General features: G+C 40.6%; 1 protein-coding gene across 1 annotated transcript in view; it reads right to left on the reverse strand.

The window, feature by feature from the left end:
- Positions 1 to 22290, reverse strand: part of GAK (cyclin G associated kinase) — a 75056-nt gene that overhangs the window by 39504 nt on the left and 13262 nt on the right. Inside the window, exons 6-11 of the mRNA XM_054397987.1 lie at positions 19523 to 19648; positions 18321 to 18410; positions 15800 to 15935; positions 15071 to 15183; positions 14464 to 14575; positions 12202 to 12325 (exon numbers count right to left, since the gene is read on the reverse strand). Of these exons, the coding sequence (XP_054253962.1) occupies positions 12202 to 12325; positions 14464 to 14575; positions 15071 to 15183; positions 15800 to 15935; positions 18321 to 18410; positions 19523 to 19648 (701 nt within the window). The remainder of the gene's footprint in view (positions 1 to 12201; positions 12326 to 14463; positions 14576 to 15070; positions 15184 to 15799; positions 15936 to 18320; positions 18411 to 19522; positions 19649 to 22290) is intronic.

Raw genomic sequence — 22290 nt, forward strand, 5'->3', positions numbered from 1 at the left:
ATCTGACATGAGAATCCTTTCTCCCTTTCGAGATAGCTGGATTCTGTCACCAGCAGGCCCACTGCTGTATAAACCTCCATATGATCAAAGAGACCAGAATTCCACTGGTGCCACCAGCCTCTGAGCCACATGTTAATCAGGTGTGCTTTCCTGTTCCTTTCAGTATTCCTCCCTGCCACTGATGAAACTGAGGAAAACGTCACCTGTGCTTTTGACCATTTAACCAATTGTCCCAGCACTTCAAAGACCCTTTTGATTTCTCTCTGCAACCTCATCACTTCCACTTGCATAAGTAATAGTAGGTAATAGTCAGAGGGCCATAACAGACTAAGGAGTTTCCTTGTAACATCTCTAAGATGGGCCCCAGGGGGGCAGCAGACTTCCCTGTGAGATGGGTGTGGTCAGCAACCAGGGCCCTTAGTGTCTTAATTAACATGGAGCTGCTAAGCTGCAAAATCATCACAATTCTCTTAAAACATGTGATCTTGGCTTTGAAGTACTACTCCCTGAACTCTATTCTGAAGATTTCAGAGCTATTCCAGCAGTGAGACTTGAACACACGGTACTCTGTTTTTAGTGGAACGTCAGCCTGGAAACTGAGATTGCTTTAAATGGCAAAATGGTGAAAACAATGCTTATTCTTCACACTGGTAAACTTTCCTGCATGTTTTAAGATATAATCCTGTAACTGAAAAATCAGTATTATAGTCTTTCCCCTCATGTTAGCAGCAGCAATTTTATTTACATAGTGATGCTACTGGCAGGCAGTAGGAGCAGATGAACATGCGAACAAATCAGAAGGCTGCATGGAAGGTTTCTGGTCTGTGATCCGTATGGAAATTTAAGTGCGCCTTTTAAAGGCTCTAATTAAACAGGGAAGTAGAATCATAGAATGGTTTGGGTTGGAAGGGACCTTAAAAGTGGACTACATCTAGTTCCAAACCCCCTGCCATGGGCAGGGACACCTTCCACTATAGCAGGTTGCTGAAGGCCCCATCCTTACTTGGAGCACTTCCAAGCTTGGAGCCTCCACAACTTCCCTGGGCAACTGATTCCAGCATCTCACCATCCTCACCATAAGGAATTTCTTTCTAGAATCCAGTCTAAATTGCCTCTCTTCCATCTTAAAGCCATTCCCCCTCATACTATCACTAGAAGCCCTTGTAAAAAGTCCCTCTCCAGCTTTCTTGTAGACTCCCTTGAGGCACTGGACTCAACAGCCCCATGACACTAGCAACAATTGTGCAAACACAGTATTATAACCTACCCCCTTGGATTCAAGAAGGAATCCCAAAGCTAACTATTTCTTCTCTTGCATCTCCTTAGATTTTCAATCTCTGTATATGTAAGGGCCAAGAATTAAGGAAACATGATGCTCCCAATTGTTACTGCCTCTGAAAAGAGCCACTATTTTGTTTCTAGTATGCAAGACAAGCTTCTCTCTCCAAAATCAAAAGAAAATTATCATAAAGCTTTAATAAAACAAAACAAAAAACAAAAAGCAACAATAAAAAACCCCCACAAATTATGGCTTCAGACCTTGTGATGGTTTGAAACTGTCTTTTTAATTTTTCCTTGCAAAGTTCAGAACAGAGAAAGTGAAAGAATATAAATAAGTCACTATTGGGTGTAAGAAAGCAAAATAACGATTGTTCTAAACACTTCCATTGGATAGATAGAAATGTTTAAGAACTATTACCCAAAACAAAGTGGGCACTCTGCACATTCTGCGTTCGGCAGTGCGGGCAGTTGCTGGGCTGTCTGGTTGCTGTTTCTTCTTCTCTTCTGGCTGAAGATAACACACTGACCTTGGCAGCTAAGTTAACAACTTTCTGCTTAACTAACTCTGCTTCTCTGTCCAGGGGGGTCTGGGGGGGAAGCTCCTGGGAGAGGGAGGCCCCTTTGGGAGGGTCCCCTTGGGGGGAAGCAAAGGGAGATTGGTTGTGCTTTTTCTGTTGATTGTATATATTTGTGAATCTCGTGAATTTTGTATATTTGTACATATTCATTGCATTTCATTGTAGATTTTAGACTTTGCTTGTAAATACAGCTTTTCATTTGCTTCCAGACTGAGCTAGCCTGGTTATTGTCGGTGGGGGGGAAATTTCAGCTCACACCGACACACTTTTTATTTTTGGCGCCCAACATGGGGCTCGATTGCTTGTGATTTATTTCTGCTCAGATTAGGAAGCAAAATGAAGCTGTTTTGGATTTTGAGTAATTTTATTTCATCTATTATCGGTGTGATTGTTTACAGATGGGCTGTTTCCTGCATGATAGACAAGATTGTGAGATATGTGGCATATAAGTCGTTTCTTTGGGTTAAGAACAAGTTACTGAATGTTGGTGAATTCTGTTGTGGTCTTATTGGGCTAAGAAGCTATGGTAACTCAACTATGGATGTGCTAGCAGACACATATGAGTTTGTTACTCCTCTTACAACTACAGAGGGTCCTTGGAACCAGTGGTACCCTAGATATCTTGTGCTAGCCTTAATCTTAATTTTGTTGCTTCTTGGAATAATCATATGGCTACTGATAGCACTGTGTCAAGAAAGACATAAGGCTACTTGCTCTTCCAACTCTGCTGTGAATGTGAAAACCAAGCCAGTAAATTTGGTGGCCACTGTAACCAGAAAGCGTAAAGGAGATGCAGATGCTGCAGGAGATGGTGCAGATGGAGATGAGGGGCCCTCTACTCAGGGTCCCTCTGTTAAGAAAGATCCTTCTGATGAGGAAGAGAGGGTTAGCCTTAAAACTCTGGTAGACCTCTTGAGACCTCACATGGATGATGGAGATGTAGGTCAGGATGTAGACCCTGGTAGATCAGCAACTGCTGGCAGAGCCTCTGAACTCAAGGAAATTCAACGGAGGATTACAACAGGATTATGGGGACAGCAACCTCAGGATGATGAGGATGACATACAGTCAGCTAATGCACCCAGACAGGAAATTAGACATGTGAGGAAGGATTACATCAGAGGAGATAATGAGCCAGTCCTGTCTTGGCTAGCCAGGTGTTTTGATATGGGAGCCCCAGCATTGGTGGTAGGTGACAAGTCAGCCTCTCAGTTGGGGATGCTCTCAAAGGATACTGGCATAGACAGGCATCTAGGCAAGTGCATTGGTAAAGTTTCTCTGTGGGCACGCCTCCTACTGGCAGTCTCACTGAGGTACCCCAGCAGAGATGATTTACCATGGAACCCTAAGCCTTGGGCCACAATAGGTGAGGGAATCAAGCGTCTGAGAGAGTTTGCTGTGAGAGAAGTAATGTATGGAGATCATAAGACTCTGAATCCTGATGAAATTCCTGTTGGAACAGGCCTTGCCAAAAAGCTCATTAAGCTTGCTCCTCCTAATTATGCCACTATTCTGGCAAGCAGGATTGTGGCAAGAAATTATGGTGGAGTGCCTCCCACTGTTGGCCATTTCACTGACCAAATGAGGCAGTTGGAGGATAGTCTTGCACGTACTTCTTTGGTTTCAGCCATTGAAACTCTGTCTGGAAAGATGGAGAATTGCAGGAAAAAGCTGAAGGAGGAACTTAAAACCTCCATATCCAACTTGATGAAGGGGGATGATTCTGATTCCTCTTCCTCCAGATGGATACAAGTTTCAGCTGTTAGGAACAGACGTGCTCCAAGGAGGCCATTCCAGAATAGGTCAAACCAAAACAGACAGCAGAGGCAATCACGTGGCAGTATCTGGATAACTCTGCGTGATCAGTTTGGTGAGAACATGAACAGATGGGATGGTCAACCAACTTCTGATCTTTTCAAGAGGTTACAGGAGCTGCAGAGGGGCAGATCCCGAGGTAGCAATACCAGGAGGGTAGCTGTCGCTTCCTCAGTTTCCCAGAACAACTCTGATAGCTCCAACAGTGATCCTAATTCTGATGCTGGACGTTGTGCCAGCTGTACATGTGGATGTAATCCCCACCATTAGGGGTGCCCTGCCTTCCGCCAGGGGGAGGTAAGGGATAATGGAGATAACAGAATCTATTGGGATGTGTACATCCAGTGGCCTGGCACTTCAAAATTTCAGAAGTACAGGGCCTTGGTTGACACAGGAGCTCAGTGCACCATAATACCATCAAATTATCAAGGGGGAGAATCTATAACTATTCAGGGAGTCACTGGTGGATCTCAAGAGTTGTTTAAGATAGAGGTTCATATAAGCTTAACTGGGAAGCAGTGGAAGAAACATACTATTCTAACAGGTCCTAATGCACCTTGTATTTTGGGAATTGACTTTCTGAGAGAAGGGCGTTTTAAAGACCCTAAGGGTTACAAATGGGCTTTTGGAATAGCAACTGTAGAAATTGATGGAGGGAAATTGAAGTTGTCCATTAGACCTGAGCTTTCAGATGAATCTGCAGTTGTGGGACAACATGAGATGGAGGATGTAAAGCTGCCGGTTGCTTCTCAAACTGTGCATCACAGACAATACAGAACCAACTGTGACTCTTTGGTGCCCATTCAAAACTTGATTCATCAGTTGGAGAGTCAGAAGGTCATCAGCAAAACTCATTCACCTTTCAACAGTCCAGTCTGGCCTGTGAGAAAGCAGAATGGAGAGTGGCGTCTGACAGTTGATTTCCGTGCCTTGAATGAAGTAACTCCACCCATGAGTGCAGCTGTACCAGACATGATGGAACTCCAATATGAGCTGGAATCCAAGCAGGCCAAATGGTATGCTACCATAGACATTGCTAATGCTTTCTTCTCTATTCCCATAGCAGAGGAATGCAGGCCTCAGTTTGCTTTCACCTGGAGAGGCATTCAGTACACATTCAATCGTTTGCCCCAGGGGTGGACTCACAGTTCAACCATCTGCCATGCAGTGATCCATGATGCTTTGGAGAAAGGTGGAGCTCCAGAACACATTCAGTTCATCGATGACATCATCGTCTGGGGTGAGACTGCTGAAGAAGTCTTCGAGAAAGGTAACAAAATCATTGACATTCTCTTGCAAGCTGGTTTCACTATCAAGCGAGACAAGGTGAAAGGACCTGCCAGAGAAATCCAGTTTCTGGGAGTGCGGTGGCAAGATGGTCGCCGTCACATCCCAATGGATGTGATAAACAGAGTCTCCACCATGGCAAATCCCATCAACAAGAAAGAAACTCTGCGTTTCTTAGGCATAGTGGGATTTTGGAGACTGCACATTCCTGGATACAGTCAGATTGTGAAACCTCTATATGATGTGACTCGAAAGAGAAACAGTTTCCAGTGGGGTCCTGAGCAACAAGCAGCCTTTGACCAGATCAAGCGAGAGGTAGTCCAAGCAATGGGTCTGGGACCTGTCCAAACTGGTCCAGACATTAAGAACATTCTGTACACGGCCATGAGTGACAATGGTCCAACCTGGTGCTTATAGCAAAGAGCTCCAGGGGAGACACGAGGACATCCTCTTGGTTTCTGGGGTCGTGGCTACAGAGGCTCAGAGGCAAACTACACTCCAACAGAGAAAGAGATTTTAGCTGCTTATGAAGGAGTGAAAGCTGCTTCTGAAGTGATTGGAACTGAGTCACAACTTCTTCTAGCTCCTAGATTGCCAGTTCTGAATTGGATGTTCAAAGGCAAAGGTTCTTCACCACATCATGCAACAGATCCTACCTGGTCTAAGTGGATGGCTCTGATAACACAGAGAGCTCGAATGGGAAATCTCAAAAGGCCTGGTTTGGTGGAGGTGATCACAAACTGGCCAGAAGGCACAAGCTGTGCAAAACCTCCAGAGGAGAGAGTAACTCGTGCTGAGGAAGCTCCTCCTTACAGTGATCTGTCTGATGATGACAAGAGATATGCTTTGTTCACAGACGGTTCCTGTCGTCTTGTTGGGAACAAGCGGAGATGGAAATCTGCAGTGTGGAGTCCAACGCGCAGAGTTGCAGAAGCGAGAGATGGAGAAGGAGAATCCAGTCAATTTGCAGAGGTAAAAGCTGTCCAGCTAGCTCTTAAGATAGCTGAACGTGAGAGATGGCCAAAGCTTTATCTCTACACCGACTCGTGGATGGTAGCCAATGCCTTGTGGGGTTGGCTAAAAGACTGGAAAAAGAATGGGTGGCAGAGGAAAGGAAAGCCTATCTGGGCTGCAGATCTGTGGCAAGACATTGCTGCTCGCATTGAGAGAATCCCAGTGAAAGTGAGACACATCGATGCTCACGTTCCTAAGAGCAAAGCTACAGAGGAACAACACCACAACCATCAGGCAGATCTAGCTGCAAGAGTTTCCCAGGTGGACACAAACTCTGATCCTGATCTTGACTGGAAACACCGAGGTGAGCTGTTCTTAGCTCGGTGGGCCCATGACTCGTCAGGACATCAAGGCAGAGATGCAACCTACCGATGGGCTCGTGACAGATCCATTGACATTTCCATGGATGCTATCACACAAGTCATCCATGACTGTGACATTTGTGCTGCTATTAAGCAGGCAAAGCGGATCAAGCCCTTGTGGTACGGTGACCGATGGTCCAAGTACAAGTATGGTGAAGCCTGGCAGATTGACTACATCACTCTACCTCGTTCTCCATCTGGTAAGCAGTATGTGCTGACTATGGTAGAGGCAAGCACTGGATGGCTGGAAACTTATCCAGTTCCTCATGCAACTGCATGTAACACCATTCTTGGCCTGGAGAGACAAATCCTGTGGAGACACGGAACTCCAGAGAGGATTGAGTCAGACAACGGAACTCATTTCAAGAACAATCTTGTAAAAAACTGGGCCAAAGAGCACGGCATCGAGTGGATATTCCACATTCCCTACTATGCACCAGCTGCAGGGAAGATCGAACGCTACAATGGTTTGCTGAAAACCACTCTCAAAGCCATGGGGGGTGGATCTTTGAAAAACTGGGAGAAACATTTAGCACAAGCAACCTGGTTGGTGAATAGTAGAGGTTCAGTGAATCGAGCTGGACCTGCCCAATCAGATTTGTTACGAAAGGAGGAAGGTGATAGAGTTCCTGTTATCAGAGAAAAGAATCTGTTAGGCAAAACTCTTTGGGTATTTTCTCCTTCAGGAGAGGCCAAACCTGTCCGAGGGGTGGTTTCTGCTGAAGGTCCTGGTCACACCTATTGGGTGATGCAAGAAAATGGTGAAATTCAGTGTATTCCACAAAGAAATCTAACTTTGGCTGAGAGAGGTTAAATTCAGAGTGTTGCGCAGATACAGCATCGTGCCCAAGAGGAGAGTCCATGAGATCTACGGTGCACGAACCCTGAAAGCCCTGAGTCACCTGAGAGTCCCTGTTCCTTCCTTCGCTCCATCTGCGAGGAAACAAGCTGTTTGCTGTTTTTCCTGTGATTTGACTCTTTTGAATCATCTACATCCGAGATAGCCGGAATGGACTATGGTCTTTATTCACCTATTGTTGTAGATATTATTTTAGATTAGATAAATGATAGTAGCAGCCAATGGAATTGTTTAGAAGGGGTGGACTGTGATGGTTTGAAACTGTCTTTTTAATTTTTCCTTGCAAAGTTCAGAACAGAGAAAGTGAAAGAATGTGAATAAGTCACTACTGGGTGTAAGAAAGCAAAATAACGATTGTTCTAAACACTTCCATTGGATAGATAGAAATGTTTAAGAACTATTACCCAAAACAAAGTAGGCATTCTGCACATTCTGCGTTCGGCAGTGGGGGCAGTTGCTGGGCTGTCTGGTTGCTGTTTCTTCTTCTCTTCTGGCTGAAGATAACACACTGACCTTGGCAGCTAAGTTAACAACTTTCTGCTTAACTAACTCTGCTTCTCTGTCCAGGGGGGTCTGGGGGGGAAGCTCCTGGGAGAGGGAGGCCCCTTTGGGAGGGTCCCCTTGGGGGGAAGCAAAGGGAGATTGGTTGTGCTTTTTCTGTTGATTGTATATATTTGTGAATCTCGTGAATTTTGTATATTTGTACATATTCATTGCATTTCATTGTAGATTTTAGACTTTGCTTGTAAATACAGCTTTTCATTTGCTTCCAGACTGAGCTAGCCTGGTTATTGTCGGTGGGGGGGGAATTTCAGCTCACACCGACACAGACCTACAACTATTTACAATTAAAGTTAAAGGTGCATCAACTGCCAGTTACAAATGAGAAGAATTCTTTCACAGATATAAACTGCAGCATAAGCCACCCTTAGGCAACTTTATCATTAGGCAAGTTACTGCAGTACACATACCCACCTCAGGGATTACCTGATATCACATTATGAGAAGGAAGAAAAAAGAACATAAGGCAGCTCCACAAGATAAGTATGCTATGACACCAATATTTAGTCACTTTTCTAATGATACAAGGCTACTTCAAGGCTTTTTAGTGAGAAGTCTACTGGCAAATATAGCAAATAAGACAAGAATTCTCATTTTGCAGAATAAATATCTAAACAAAAGCTGAAGTTTTAACTGATGTTAAAAGCTTTTCACTGTGTAAATGATTGGCATTATCAATATTGCCAGAGATTTAGTATAAACAAAATATTATTGCAGCAAACTAATTAGCATACAGCACAAAATTGTGCAACAGCGCACAGCTATCTTGTGTTACTAACAGCTTAAGATGGGAAAGAGTAAAGTATGACAGACTAACCAGCACAGCCATAATGTGAGCACACAAACCATTAGCACATGCCCTCCAGACATCTCCACACTCACAAAAGCAGAAAAACATATATTCATTAGCTAATTTTGCAATCTTTTTAAAAGCCAACACTGAAATTCACATCAGTCTGTTCCCACACGGCTTTTCTTCATAAAACCAAATTAGTTCAATTAATTCAACTGCCCAGTGCCAAAGATCCATAAAATAGAACAGTAATGCAGTTATCAAGTCAGAAACAAAATTACCTTAGAAGCAAAAAAGTCTAGCAATTAAAGGTAGATAATAATCTCTTCAGTCAAAGGGACTTTACCAACGAAACAAAGTAAGTCTGATCCTAAATGCTGCATGCTGCTTTCAATACCCGACACTTTATCCAGTAAAGCCTGGATACTTAAAATATTTAGGTATGTTTTTTGGCAGAGCATTTGTACCCATGTGGATGCAGACCTCAGAAATCATAAAAGCTAGTCAAGGGCACACCAGCATCACAAGAGAGAAATGGACAAGCTGAACAGAGCTATGTTGAAGCTGGAGGGCTGCAGACCGAGGAGTTATCAGGCACACACAGGTACATCTGCTGGAAGGATGTTCCCTTCTATGCTGCTGCTGCTCTGCCGTATCAGGCCCCTTCACAGAGCAGCGTATATCTCCCCTAAGCGTGTGTACACCCTAGTACTTTTTTAGGTCAGTTTATATCAATAAAAGGAGAAACAACTGAGCTTCTGTTGCTTTGTGTTCTCTCTCATGCCTGAACTGAATCTGCAATGGAGATTGTAACACCTACAAATGATTCTGGCTCTCATTCCCTCTTCTGTTCCTAGTAGCCTGAGACATGTGTTACAGTTTTCCAGCTTTATCACTTATTAGGATAAGCCAAGAGACAAAAATTTTAATAAAGGCAGCTACAAGAAAGAAGAAAAAATTAATTTTATTGTAGCAACTACAAAACACTAATTCTTCCATTGTAGTTTGGATTCAGTGAGATAGACTGTCTCCTTCCTACTTAAAAGTCCACAATTCAGAAAAGTATTTTCTTTTATCTGCAGGCAGACTATCTAATGAGATGACACACTCCAACGTGAGGAGTGATTAAGTGTGGCGAGGAAAAGGCATGAAAAGGAAGAGACATTTTAATTTGGCCAGAATGTCTGCTTCTCAAGTTGGTGGAAGAGTTTTGGAAAGGTACTCAAGGATGTAACAGCAGAGGAGGTATTCTCAATTAACGCTGATGGTATCAACCATAACTCAGCAGAATTTTGCAAAGGTAGAGAACGACTGTGACAGAAAATGCTGTGTCCTTTGGTAGATGCCAACAAAGAACTAAGATTTTGTTTTGGTTAAAGCATAAATAGTTTAACAACGCATATGCCCAGAGGTAGGATTCTCAGCACCACAATCAATGTTAAATGCTAACGACATTAAATGCTAAAGAATCTGAAACTGCCTTAGGTCCCATGTAACACTAAGTATTGCTCAAGTTAATGCATGTTTTGTCATTTCAGTGAACTGTTTAAGTACAATTAGGATTCAAAATACACAACAGACTTATGATGGAACAAAAACAACTAAGAGTCACTAAAGAATATTGTGAAAAAAGTTTCTATTTTAACATTGATTAAATATTAACTGGAAAACAAGCACTGCAGTAATTGGTTCTCACTAGCGTAATTACGTACGTGGTACATTCCCCACTCATCTTTCACTCCCCAACTCAATGAACAAATTCACTTAGATAATCGAACAAAAACACATTTGCATGAAGACATAAAGCTCTCCACAAAACCAAGATTCATTTACATTAATGCAGAGCTTAAATAAAAATCTGACAGTCTCACATGTTCTGTCAATAAAGATGACATGCACGAAATCAACTAAATATGAATCCTTATTCCATCAGCCTAGCCCAAAACAAAGGAACTGATCTTTTCATGATGATCCCAGGGCTTAACATATATTGATGATAATCTATCAATCCATCACAGCTCATGGAAGTGCTGTATCTCTCCATTAGCTGAAAAATGCCTGTGACTTGCTCATCTAATTTGGAAATACTCCCACCCATAAAGAGCTATAAATCATAACCATGCCAGACAACCTCATTCACAAGCTACTCAATTCTAGTAAGTACCTACATGTGATTGTCTATAATAGAAATGTTTTCTTTGAGTAATATTTAGTAGTTCCATATAAGTATTTCCACAGAAGTCTCACTCTTGACAGAGACTAAAACACCACCATGAAGTAAAACGTCATGCCAGATAAGGTTTGAAGCAGTTTAAGGGATTCCAACAGTTCCATATGTCGCACTAAGACATAAATGAATCTGCTGTGTGGCTCCGTGTGGGACTGAAGAGCCTCAGGTTCCATCTCAATCAAATTTTCTCATTTTTGTCAAAAAAGAATTCTAACTGAAGTGTCGAGCATATAATTCAGCCACAGAAAACTAACTAGCAATTCATAAGTAGCATAGTAAACTCTGATAGAGGCAGGACTTATTTTGGGCAGTCACCTTAATCTACACAAGCAGCTTTAGAGAAGAGCATGTGAACTGAACTGCATCTTTTCAGACAGTAAGTATTCACTGCTGTCAGATGAGCTCTGCAGATTGGGTTGGGTGTACAGTTATTGTTTTATTCATTGAACACTACATTTATTATGGAATCAAAGGAAATAACACAAAGCAAAAAGCCACACGTTAAGTAAGAGAAATTAAATTAAGGTGCAGACACAGCATAAGCCATTCCATATTAAAAAGTCAATTTTAGAGTGTTTGAATCCACTACTAGAAAAGGAAAATTCACAAGATGAAATAGTAATAATAAAAAAGTAATTAAACTTGCAGTAGCCTTTATGGAAAATTACACTTGCAAGAGTTGGAAAAAGAAACTTTTTCAAACATAACTGACTGATGGGACCACAACAATCCAGAAACTCATATGCAGACAACAGCACAAGAAAGTGCAGAAGTACTTGGAAGCTTGTAGTGTGCAATAAAAATAAAAGTACCAGAGTAAGATCTAATACAGGAATACAGGCAGAAAGGAAGAAATGGAATTTCTTTGCTGCAGGAGTTAAGTCTAAGCAAAAGTAGCAAAATTTAAGTCAAGGAATCAAGTACTTTCAAATTTATAAACAGTAGAGCTGTCAAAGGCAAGGAATCTACAGAATACTTCCATGCTTTACCACACAGTAAATTTAATGTAGCAATATACCACAGAAGGAACAGAAACAGGACTGAAGAGAATAGCAGAGGGAGATCAGCTCCAGGGAAGGTAGCAACTACAAAGAGATAACAGAGGCCTGCAAGACAGCATATGCCAAAGAAATAAAATGTTTAGAAGCTGTAGCTCATCATGTTAATTGATTCATGGAATTCCTACAGTTCTGCTAAGTTACTAACAAGTCTGATTTTCATCATGCATCAGTTCATTCCTCTTTTTTACTAAAGTAAGTGCTGTATTAATATTATTCAAAATCCCAGGGCTAGCTACCAGCTATTAGAGCTCACACTTGGAAAAGTAAACTGAATTTGGAAATTCCTGGAGTAACCTCCTGACCCTTCATTTAGAACTCTTACCAGCACAATTTAAAGTTTTATTTTTATTTTTTACTCACTTGGCCACAGACTGGATAACTTTAGAAGATGTATCCTTAATATTAGTGAAAAATCGCTCTGTTCCACCCCTCAGAATATCAAAGAACCCTCCATAAGTCTGGTCACATTCCGCAACAGTCAAGCCTAGAGTAGTCAAATAAAAACAACTGTATTTAAAGTCACATTCTAGAACAGGCTCCATACTAATTCAAGTTGCCTACAAAGCTGGAACTGAACGCACATAAAGACTACACCTTGCTGTGAGGTTCACAGTTCTGAAGTTCTCCTTAACTATGAACAAGTACTGTGAACTATGTACAAAGAATAGTACTGCCTGCAGCCAGGAGACACTGGCAAACTACTTAACACATTGTTTAACTTACTGTTTACATTTAAGAGAAATTCTGAAATTAATGCGTTTATTTCATGCTGCCAGTGCAGCAATATACTGTCCTTTTTTTTGATGTCAGTGTCTTAAAGTGCAGCTTTCTGCTAGCAGATCTGCTTGAACACCCTCAGCAGAGATATTTTAACACAGGGCTCCAAGACAGCTGGCATACCTAAGTTACCTTTTAAACACAACACCCCAGCACGACATCCTTTTCAATACGATTGTATGCAACAAACAGTACTCATTCATGCACAGAACAGGTGGCCAGGCAGCCTTTTGATTATAATCCTACTAGGAAGCTAGATTTTTTCACAGAAGTTGATACACAGATAACATTACTGCTATAAGTGTTACCCAAGTTTAAAAGTGTCCTTGAAACATTAATAACCATTGCCTTGTTGGTAATTCGGCATTAATATCAATCAACAAATAAAGCTAGAAGAGAAATTGAATACAGAATGAAATATTCCCTCAGTATCTTCTACAAGAATTGAAATGTTCCATATTCACATATGATATATGGTAAGATGGGTGCAGAAATTGCCTTTTAATAATAAGTTAGATGCAAATAAGCTTATCAAGCTTCCTGTTTTCTTTACTATATTAAGCACAAGTATTTTCAAATTAACAAACTCTAGAATATCTACTTTACAGAATGGGCATTTTTAATGGTGTCACTTTGGAGATGCTTTTTTCTTGACTCAATTTAGTACTGCCATTCCAACTGCTCTTTTTGCTGAGATGGAACCACAATTCTTCCTTCTCCTCACCCTTCATTTCCCATGGTGCAGCCGTCTCCTAAAGTCCTCCCTGCACAATTCTCTCGTAATTAGCTTGACTCAAGATTGGACAGCCAATAAACTAAGTTTAGGCTGCTGCTTTTCCCCTTTGAGGCAATCAGTCATGAGTCTCTCACTCATGTCAGATGCATTTCAAGCCGTCACAAGAGGTCAAAAGCCTTTCTGAAGGGTGAGAATGGAGGAGGGAGAGGTGGACCCCAGATGCTTATGGAAGTATTTCCTCCTTATACAGGCTTTTCATAGGCTAAAATAAATACATGTTAGCTCAGTGACTCCTTAGCACTAACAAACTACTGAGATCCACATTGAAAATCCCTGCAATTCCTTCTGCATTTCTGTGTTGAACAGCCTCAAGTCATTTTAGCATAGCTGCAACAAAAGCTAAAGATAGCAGATTAGCTGCTATCTTTTTAAGTTGCAAAATGACTGATATTAAGTCAGTCTTCTGCAAAAGCAAAGGCAATTGTGACTTTGTCATGCCAAAGATACACTATTATGCACAAACTCAGCATACGTACTGATTCAGTAACTTCTGTCACAAAAGTAATAAGGTTGCAGTTAAAACAGCACTTGAGAAGATTTTTTTTAAACAGTTTTAGGTTTAGACACCTCTTAAATTCTCCTCTTTACCCAAGACATTGTCAAATATCACTGCTTCAATGGATCAGAAAATTTTGGGTTTAAAATCAGCCACTTTTATTAATCTATCACAACCTTAAGGCTAATTTTGCTACAGCTTTTTTCTTTAGAATGTTACTACTTACTGTGTTTACCACTTTCATTAACTTTTAGTTTACTTACTTCAACTCTCCTTCCTCTACAGCTTAACAATGCATTTTAGTTCCAACTATTTTACCTAGGAAATTGAATTTTATCTTAGCAGTGACCTTGAGAAACTCACATTTGCACCAATCAACATACAACAAAACTCTGTTAAAATAAAACAAGGTTAGCAAAAATTACAGAAATGCAAAATAGCTAATATTTGTGGACAATGTCTAAAGCTTCCAAATGATTATTTTTTTTCCCATATAGAAGATATGCATACGCAATTGGTTTTACTCTAAGACAGTATCTCTTTCTGTGCTTACCTGCATTGTACATATTGTTGAGCTGTCCTGCAGGCTTGGAGCTCTGTGAAATGGAGGTCACGGATGTCCGAGGCTGAGCATTGTTCCCATAACCACCATTTTGTTCCAGGAGCTGAGGAGATTTAGTACTCATTGTGAGTATTTTCTTGCTAATTTAATCAACTCATTATGCTTTGCAAATTATTTTTATTTGCTCAGAACAAGCAAGCTGAACCAGAGAAGAAAGACAGGAAGCTGATACACTAATTGATTCACATGCAATGCCATGCAAATTAAACATCAAATTAAAGACAAAAAAGTGGGATTTGAGTTAGTGTACTGAAGAATAACCCAAGCTCATGAGACGTTTTTCAACAACCAGCAAAAACTACAACCAGTTTCCTACAACATCATGCAAACTCTGTGACTTAAAAGATGTATTTTCAAAGACTCGACAAGTGATATAGATCAATCAAAACACATCAAATTTTCAAAAGACTGGGAAACAGGGCACCTGCTGTGACATCTGCTACTAAACTTCACACTCCCTGATTAAGGGAGAAAGGAGACCCAATGTACTGGTTTTAGCTGTCTGGTCTCATGAGGATTGCCTGTGAGATGTCTTTACCTCTGTGATGGGGGACTTAGGATTCACATTCCTAGCTGCTGCAATCTCTTGCAGTTGACTCACAAGTTCAGTGATTGACAATCTCTCCTCTGGGTTCACCTTCAACATGGAGCCTGAAAAGAAAAAATAAAAAAGGAAATTCATAGGATCTAACAGCAACCCTTCAGAGCTCTTCTCCCAGCAGATATTAATGAGTTTGTCACTGAACTCCAGAGCAATAAACAATCAACCACATGAACAGTTGAGCAACTGCTAAATCCATATCCTGATATTACCGTAACAGGTATCCATGAAAAAGCCACCATTTAGGGTTAAGAATATTTCAAAGAACATACTTTAGGAACAATCAATGAATAACTTCAGAAGTAACTTTATATTTAATTCTGTTAGATACTTGTTTCTGGCACCATAATTAAAGACTTCTGTAATCTATTTGAAATTTAAGAAAAACAGAATTTCTAGAGTGAATTCAAGCAAACCAAATCAAAACACTAGTCATGACTACAGACTAATTCAGATCCTAAGCAAGACAAGCAACAGCATTAAAACCTCAGAAGTTATATTTAAAATATCCAAGTTTTTCAATATTGGATTAGAATTTTTAGTAAAACAGGAAGTTATTGTAGTTAACCTTTTTCAGCATCACGTAACACAACTAACAGTAATACAGCTCTATCAATATTAAAATTTTATTTGGTGTCTTTATGTATAAATAACATTATAACTTACGAATGAGGTCATGAAACACAGAATAGCGAGTGTCATTTTGAGGGATCACGTATTTCCCATTCACTATGCGCAGTTTAGCCCCGTCTTCAAATGGATGTTGCCTAAAGCACAGCAAGTACAGGATACAGCCCAGAGCCTAAAGAGAGATCAAGGCAGAAATATTTCATAGAATGACAGGATCCTAGATTGGAAGAAACCCTTAAAATTTATTCAAACCATTAACCTAACGCTACCAAGTCCACCACTAAACCACATCATCAAATACCACGTTTTAAAGTTTTTTGAAAATCTCCAAAGACAGCAACTCACACTTCCCCAGGCAACACTTCCCCTGTTTCAATGTTTGACAACCCTTTCAGCAAAGTGGTTTTTCATAATCCCTAATATAAACTCCGCCTTGTGCAACTTCAGGCCATTTCTTCTCATCTCATTGCGTGCTACTTGGGAATAGACCAAAGCTCACCTTGCTATAACCCCCTTTCAGGTAGCTGTAGAAAGCAGTAAGATCTCCTCTCAGCCTTTTCTCCAGGCTAAACAAGTCCAGTTCCATCAGCCACTTCTCAGAAGACTTGTCCTCAAGACCCTTCACCAGCTTCACTGCCACTCTTTGGACATACTCCCACACCTCTGTCTTTGTTGTAGTGAGGGGCCCAAAACTGAACACAACATTTAGGCTGCAGCCCCACCACTGCCGTGTACAGGGGCACAATGACTTCCCTAATCCTGCTGGCCACACTATTTCAGGTACAGTCCAGAAAGCTGCTGGTGACATAAGCACACTAGCAACTCATGTTCAACCAGCTGTTGACCAACACTCCCATGCCCTTTTTTGCCAAGCAGCATTTCAGCTGCTCCTCCTTAAGTCTGTAGCATTGCACAGGACTGTTGTGGCCCAAGTGCCAGGACCCAATACTTAGTGTTGTTGAAACTCATACAACTGGCCTCAGCCTGCCCAAAACTCTGTGGAGCCTTCTTACCCTCAAACAGATCAATAATCCCACTCGACTTGCTGTCATCCAAAAACTGTCTGAGGATGCACTCAATCCCCTCATCCATATAATTGACAAAGGTGTCAAAAAGAGCAGGCCGCAATACTGGGCACTGGGGAACACCACTTGTGAACAGCCACCAAGTAGATTTAATTCCATTCACCACATCTCTTTGGCCTCAGCCATCCATCCAGTTTTTCACGCAGCGAACAGTACACAGATGTCATGGTGGTATTACAGCAGGTAGAACATTGGCAATTGGTGACACCAGCAGCTCAGGATGGTTATAAGAAGGGCTGTGCCAGGCCAGGCTGGCAGATAGCCAGCAAGATCAACAAAAGCATGAGGGGAGAGCACAAAGCAAGGGGCTGCTCATGGCAATGAAGTGGCTCTTTTGTACTACAGCTGGACTCCTGGGCAGGGAAACAACCAAACCACAACACTCTTGTCCTCTTCTCTGCCGTCCTGCTAGTGAGCTGCCAGCAGTGTATAGGACGGATAATACCAACCCCCATCCCAGGCTGCCCTTACAGTGATCTGGAAGTTTCCCAAAGCCACAGGCAAAAAGAACTCTGTGCCCTTTTTCACTGGGTACCCTGGTACAGTGCTCCTGGCATTAGCCCTAGTGATATGGCCATATCAGTGGGTAGAATACTGGCAGCTGACAGCATTTTTGGCCCAGGATGGGTGTCTCCTGGCCCTCAGGGAGGCATGGGATGAATAATATTGGTCTGAAGCTTGGGAATCCCAATATAGGGAGGCAGAAGCTGCCTGTGGCAAGAGGATGGCTGCCTCAGTTGTGTTCTGTCTTTGACAGCTGCAGTCCCAGAGAGGAACATGAACAGATCACAGCACATTTCTATCACCACTCAAAGGAGCACTGGAATGTAAGCAACGATACTGACACAAGGATAAAAAACCCTTATCATGTACCTTCACACCTTATCTCATATGCTGTGGTGGTCCTAGAAGAAGCTGGAAGGTCACCACAGCCATGGACAAAAGGAGCTCTGCAGCACCCACCTTTGCATAAAACTTACCACAGAATGGTAACATTTATAAATGGAAGTTTACTGATTCATGAATCCTTTGGCTGGTTCTTCTTGTTTGTGCTGTCTTTAATTCAGGCAATGATATTTAAAGCCAAATTTTAGACTATAAAATTGATTAAACTTCCTAAATACTGCTTGCAAATCACAAGTTTCAATATTCAGCTGCTGACTCATGCAACTATGTATTTGCAATGCTTCAGAGATTAGCTTCACATTCCTTTAAAAAAAATTACTCTTGATGTTTCTCTGAGGACAGAACAGTCAGTAAAACGTGCCTGCACATCAATTAGAGCTACAGGCAGCAATACTGCTACTAAACAGCTTTAAAGGATTCTCTTACTCCTGTCAAAAATTTTTTAGAATCATAAAATCATAGAATGGTTTAAGTTGAAAGGGATCTTAAAGCTAAGACAGCATGGCTACAAAAATCAGTTTCACTATGACATAGCACTATGATAGAGCAATAGAAAAATTTCTTACCCAGATATCCTGTTTTTCAGCAATTGGAAAATTTGAATACAAGTCAATCATTTCTGGTGTCCTGTACATTGGTGTTGTATTCCTTGTGATCTGCAGGAAACAATGTCTTGAAACAGAAACTTGAATAATAAGCTTTAACAGCATTCAAACAAGGAAAGAGCTCTCCATGTAGAATGGATAGCATTCTCACTTTGAAAATTAATTTCAGAAATTCTTGTCCAGGCAGAAACCATCAACTGAATCTTGCAATAGTGACAACAGCTTTGACACAGGACCAAATAAAGACATATTGCAGTAACACTACAATATTCAAGAGTCCTTCAAAACTGCGAAGCACATACAGTAAAATATCTAACGAGGCAAAACCAGACATGGACACAAATAAAGAAAATCAACAGTAAACCAAGAGGTGATTTCATGCTTCAGTGTGCCTTTCACTCTTCATTACAGCAGGGACACATCCAATGAGTTAAGCTCTGTTTAAAGATTTTATGTTTTTGGACAGATTATCCAAGACAGTAGTAATACATCATCTTTTCTTCTCCAGGAACCAGCAGATTGCTGTTCAGGGACACTGGATTCCAGAACACGGAGCATTTACAGAGACTTGATGATATCCAAAGTGGCACACACAAATTACAAGTGTCACCGCATTTCTCTATACTTAAGTCTGAGCCCAGCTGATACATTATTATTTTGGATTTACAAGCATTACTCTCAACTCCAAACCTATGAACAAATACACTTTGCAAAAACACTGTGTCCTTAAAACACCATTCCTCGAGGCACTGCAATACTGTCTATTCAAATTCTGCTGAGCAGATTTAGCACTTCATATATCATTCCATTGGGAGAAACAGATGAGTAGGAGCAAGTCACTTTGTCATAACTGATTTTCGACTCCCTTTAAAGAATTAGAAGAACCTCTAGTAAACAATTCCATTTTCACACTAGATTGCAGAATGGATGATGATCAAGTTGAAGCAATATTGCTATACGCAGCAACAAAACAGAAGCTATCATTGTAACTGCACACAGTGCTTGAACTCTGGCATCACAAACAGCACATCAGAGCTGTACAAGTAACACTGTAACGGAAACAATCTTTGGTTGTCTTAGATGTCCCATGAATCAGTATCAAATTAATAGTAACAGTTAAATGAATACACTGTTGACAATAAGATTAATAATATTAGTCTCACCTCTTCTTCGACCAACGCTCTCTTCTGTGCAGACCAGCTGTAGTCAGGATAGTAAGCTACAGTTGTAGCGCTACCGAAGTCACAAAGTTTAATCGTCCCTTGGTTACTAATAAGCAAGTTTTCCACCTTCAAAAAGTTAGAATAATAAATGTCTGTTTTCTGTATACTAACACACATCCTTTTAAACATCAACCCACTTGTGCATATATGTAAAAAATACTCAATTTGTGCCAGTACCTTGTTTACAGAAGCACAAAGATTACAGACAGCACTGTAGATGTATAACACAGCCAATTTTTAAAAGGGAGCACCAAAACCATTCTGTACAGGAAACATTCAAGAGAACAGGAAACAAACCCAAGGAAAAACCAAAAAGTAATTTCATTAGTCCCAAAGAGGAGGCCAGTTTTCCCAGAGAACCACTTGTATAAACAGTATCCTACAATTCAAGTGTTTTCATGCATAAAACTGAACACTGTTAGAATAACTGCAGTGGAGCGGAGGCTAAGACTGCTGTAGACACAAACCAGGAAGGTATTAGCAGAGAAGGAGACTGCTGGGGGACACCCAGAAGCAGTTGTGACATTGTGCAGAGACAGAAATCAGCTATTTGATGACTTAGCTGCCTGAGTAGTTAATCATCATCTCTTTCTTGTACTTGATAAAAATTGATCCTTCCTAGATTGCTAAGTGAAATCAGGAAGAAATTTAAGGGGACTGTAAAATAGGTATTGAGCTCAAGTGTTGTGTAATTGAGCTGAAGTGTTGTGAACCAGAGCAGGGACGAAAAAGAAAATTTTTATCTTTGCATGAAGTCAAGAAAAGGTGCAAAAGTTAAGAGGCATATTAGTAACATAATACTACAATGCAAAGAAGCAGGTTTGCCTTCCCTTGTCCTTGGAAATCACATCTCTAGACATCCCATTCTACTAGCCCACTTACACGTCCCAACTTCTTCCACCATAAATTTTATTTTGAAAACTCTGCATGAAGACATAAGCTCTGTTAATATGTGATTAGAATACCAAACTCACTGTGCAGTCTGAATTCCCTGTTCTGTTGGATAACCTTTGCTCATCTCCATGTACAGTAAGGGTGGGCATTCAACATCAAATTAATTATAAACTAAAAATGGTCATGGTAAGGCCAGAGATCAAGCTTCTGTGCACATATATTCTGGGTTTTGTGCTTTGTTAAAAGTTGTTAAATAATGCAAAACATTCCAGCTGTTTATTCAGATTTTAATAGGCTCTATGACCTATGTTAGTGAGCCAGGTATGCTCTGCATGGCAAATCGTGAAAAGATTGAACTCATACAATTCAAACATCCAAGAACCACTGGTGTTTTACAAATCACCCTCTAACTATCTTAGAATTTTTATGGGTCTGTGACTGGTTGGGTTGTTAAAGTGCTGTACTCTAAACACAAACTTCAGCCAAAGAGGTTCAGGAACAAAGAATGGGAAGGGACATCTTTCACTAGAGCAGGTGATTGAGATTGAAAAATGATTAAGAAAAAACTCCTAGGATTCCACTGTATTACAATCCTTCCCAAAAGCTACACTAGCATCTTAGGTCTCATCTGAGGTTGGCTCAAAACTCTAACCTATGGTTTTTTATGCTTGAATTTAAGTTCAGTCTTCTGGAAAGAGTAGTACAGAAGTAAACTATTTCACTCCAGACTGTCGTCTGCCTATTGCAGCAAAATAGGCTTTTCTCCTAACTTCCCTCTGCCAGGAATTAGGTTACTTGACAATTAAAACCAAACCTTGAATTACAGCATTACCTCAAGTTCTATGGAGCTGGCTATGTTAGAAATTGTGTATTTCTTTGTAAATGGTTTTTTATCCCTGTTTTCAGAGAACAAATGCAGTTTTTCTACAAGCTATTCTAGGGGCCAATGCAAAGAGACATTTTAGTGAAGAATAAAATAATTTATTCTAAAAAAATAACACCAAGGAAGTTCCACCATAGCTTGGTCAAAATTTCTTTGACATGATATAAAAATCTGCTTAACAGTAGTGAGAGGAGAAGGGGGGTAAAAGTAAGAGTGCTCCATCACCAAAACTGTTTTTATATTATGGGGCTATATTAGTGCCCAACATCGAAGCTTTCAAGAATGTTGAAAACACTTAGTACATATTTACTTTTGAAAAGTGGTCTCATTTTCCTTTCCCCAATGTAACTGAGTACATGCTTACTTAAGGAGAATCAAATTTTCCTGTTTCTATATTCAGCTGATACCACATCAAGCAGGAAAGAGGTGTATGAAATTCAGAAATTCCTGTTCAGGAAAAAAAATCTTCTTTCTCTTATTTTGTTTATATTTATGAAAACCACCTCATCCCCTAGGTTCAAATGCATTTGCAGTACAGCAGACCCATTCTCCTTCATAAAAGGTAGTGAATACATGTAAAGGTGAACCCTTGCCTTTAAAACAAAAAATCCCAACACAGGTGCATTTCCCCAAAGTTCTAGAGGAAACTTTCTACAGCATAATCCTACAGCATTTTTGTAAAAGCTAACTGAATGAAAAATTAGGGGAAAAAAAAAAAATCTATCATGAGTTATACCTACCCAGTTTTAAAATTCACATTAAAAACAAGCCCTTAAATACAAAGCATGCTGCTAGTCACAGAACTAACACCCTACTATACATTCTCAAAGGCTACATAACCTTCCACAAAGAATCCAGCAGTATTTTATCATTGCCTTCAGAACTTTACCACAATTCACAAGTCATAACTATTTTTTGTACAATCAAAAGC

This window comes from Indicator indicator, chromosome Z (genome assembly GCF_027791375.1).
Source record: "Indicator indicator isolate 239-I01 chromosome Z, UM_Iind_1.1, whole genome shotgun sequence".
Classification (NCBI taxonomy): domain Eukaryota; kingdom Metazoa; phylum Chordata; class Aves; order Piciformes; family Indicatoridae; genus Indicator; species Indicator indicator.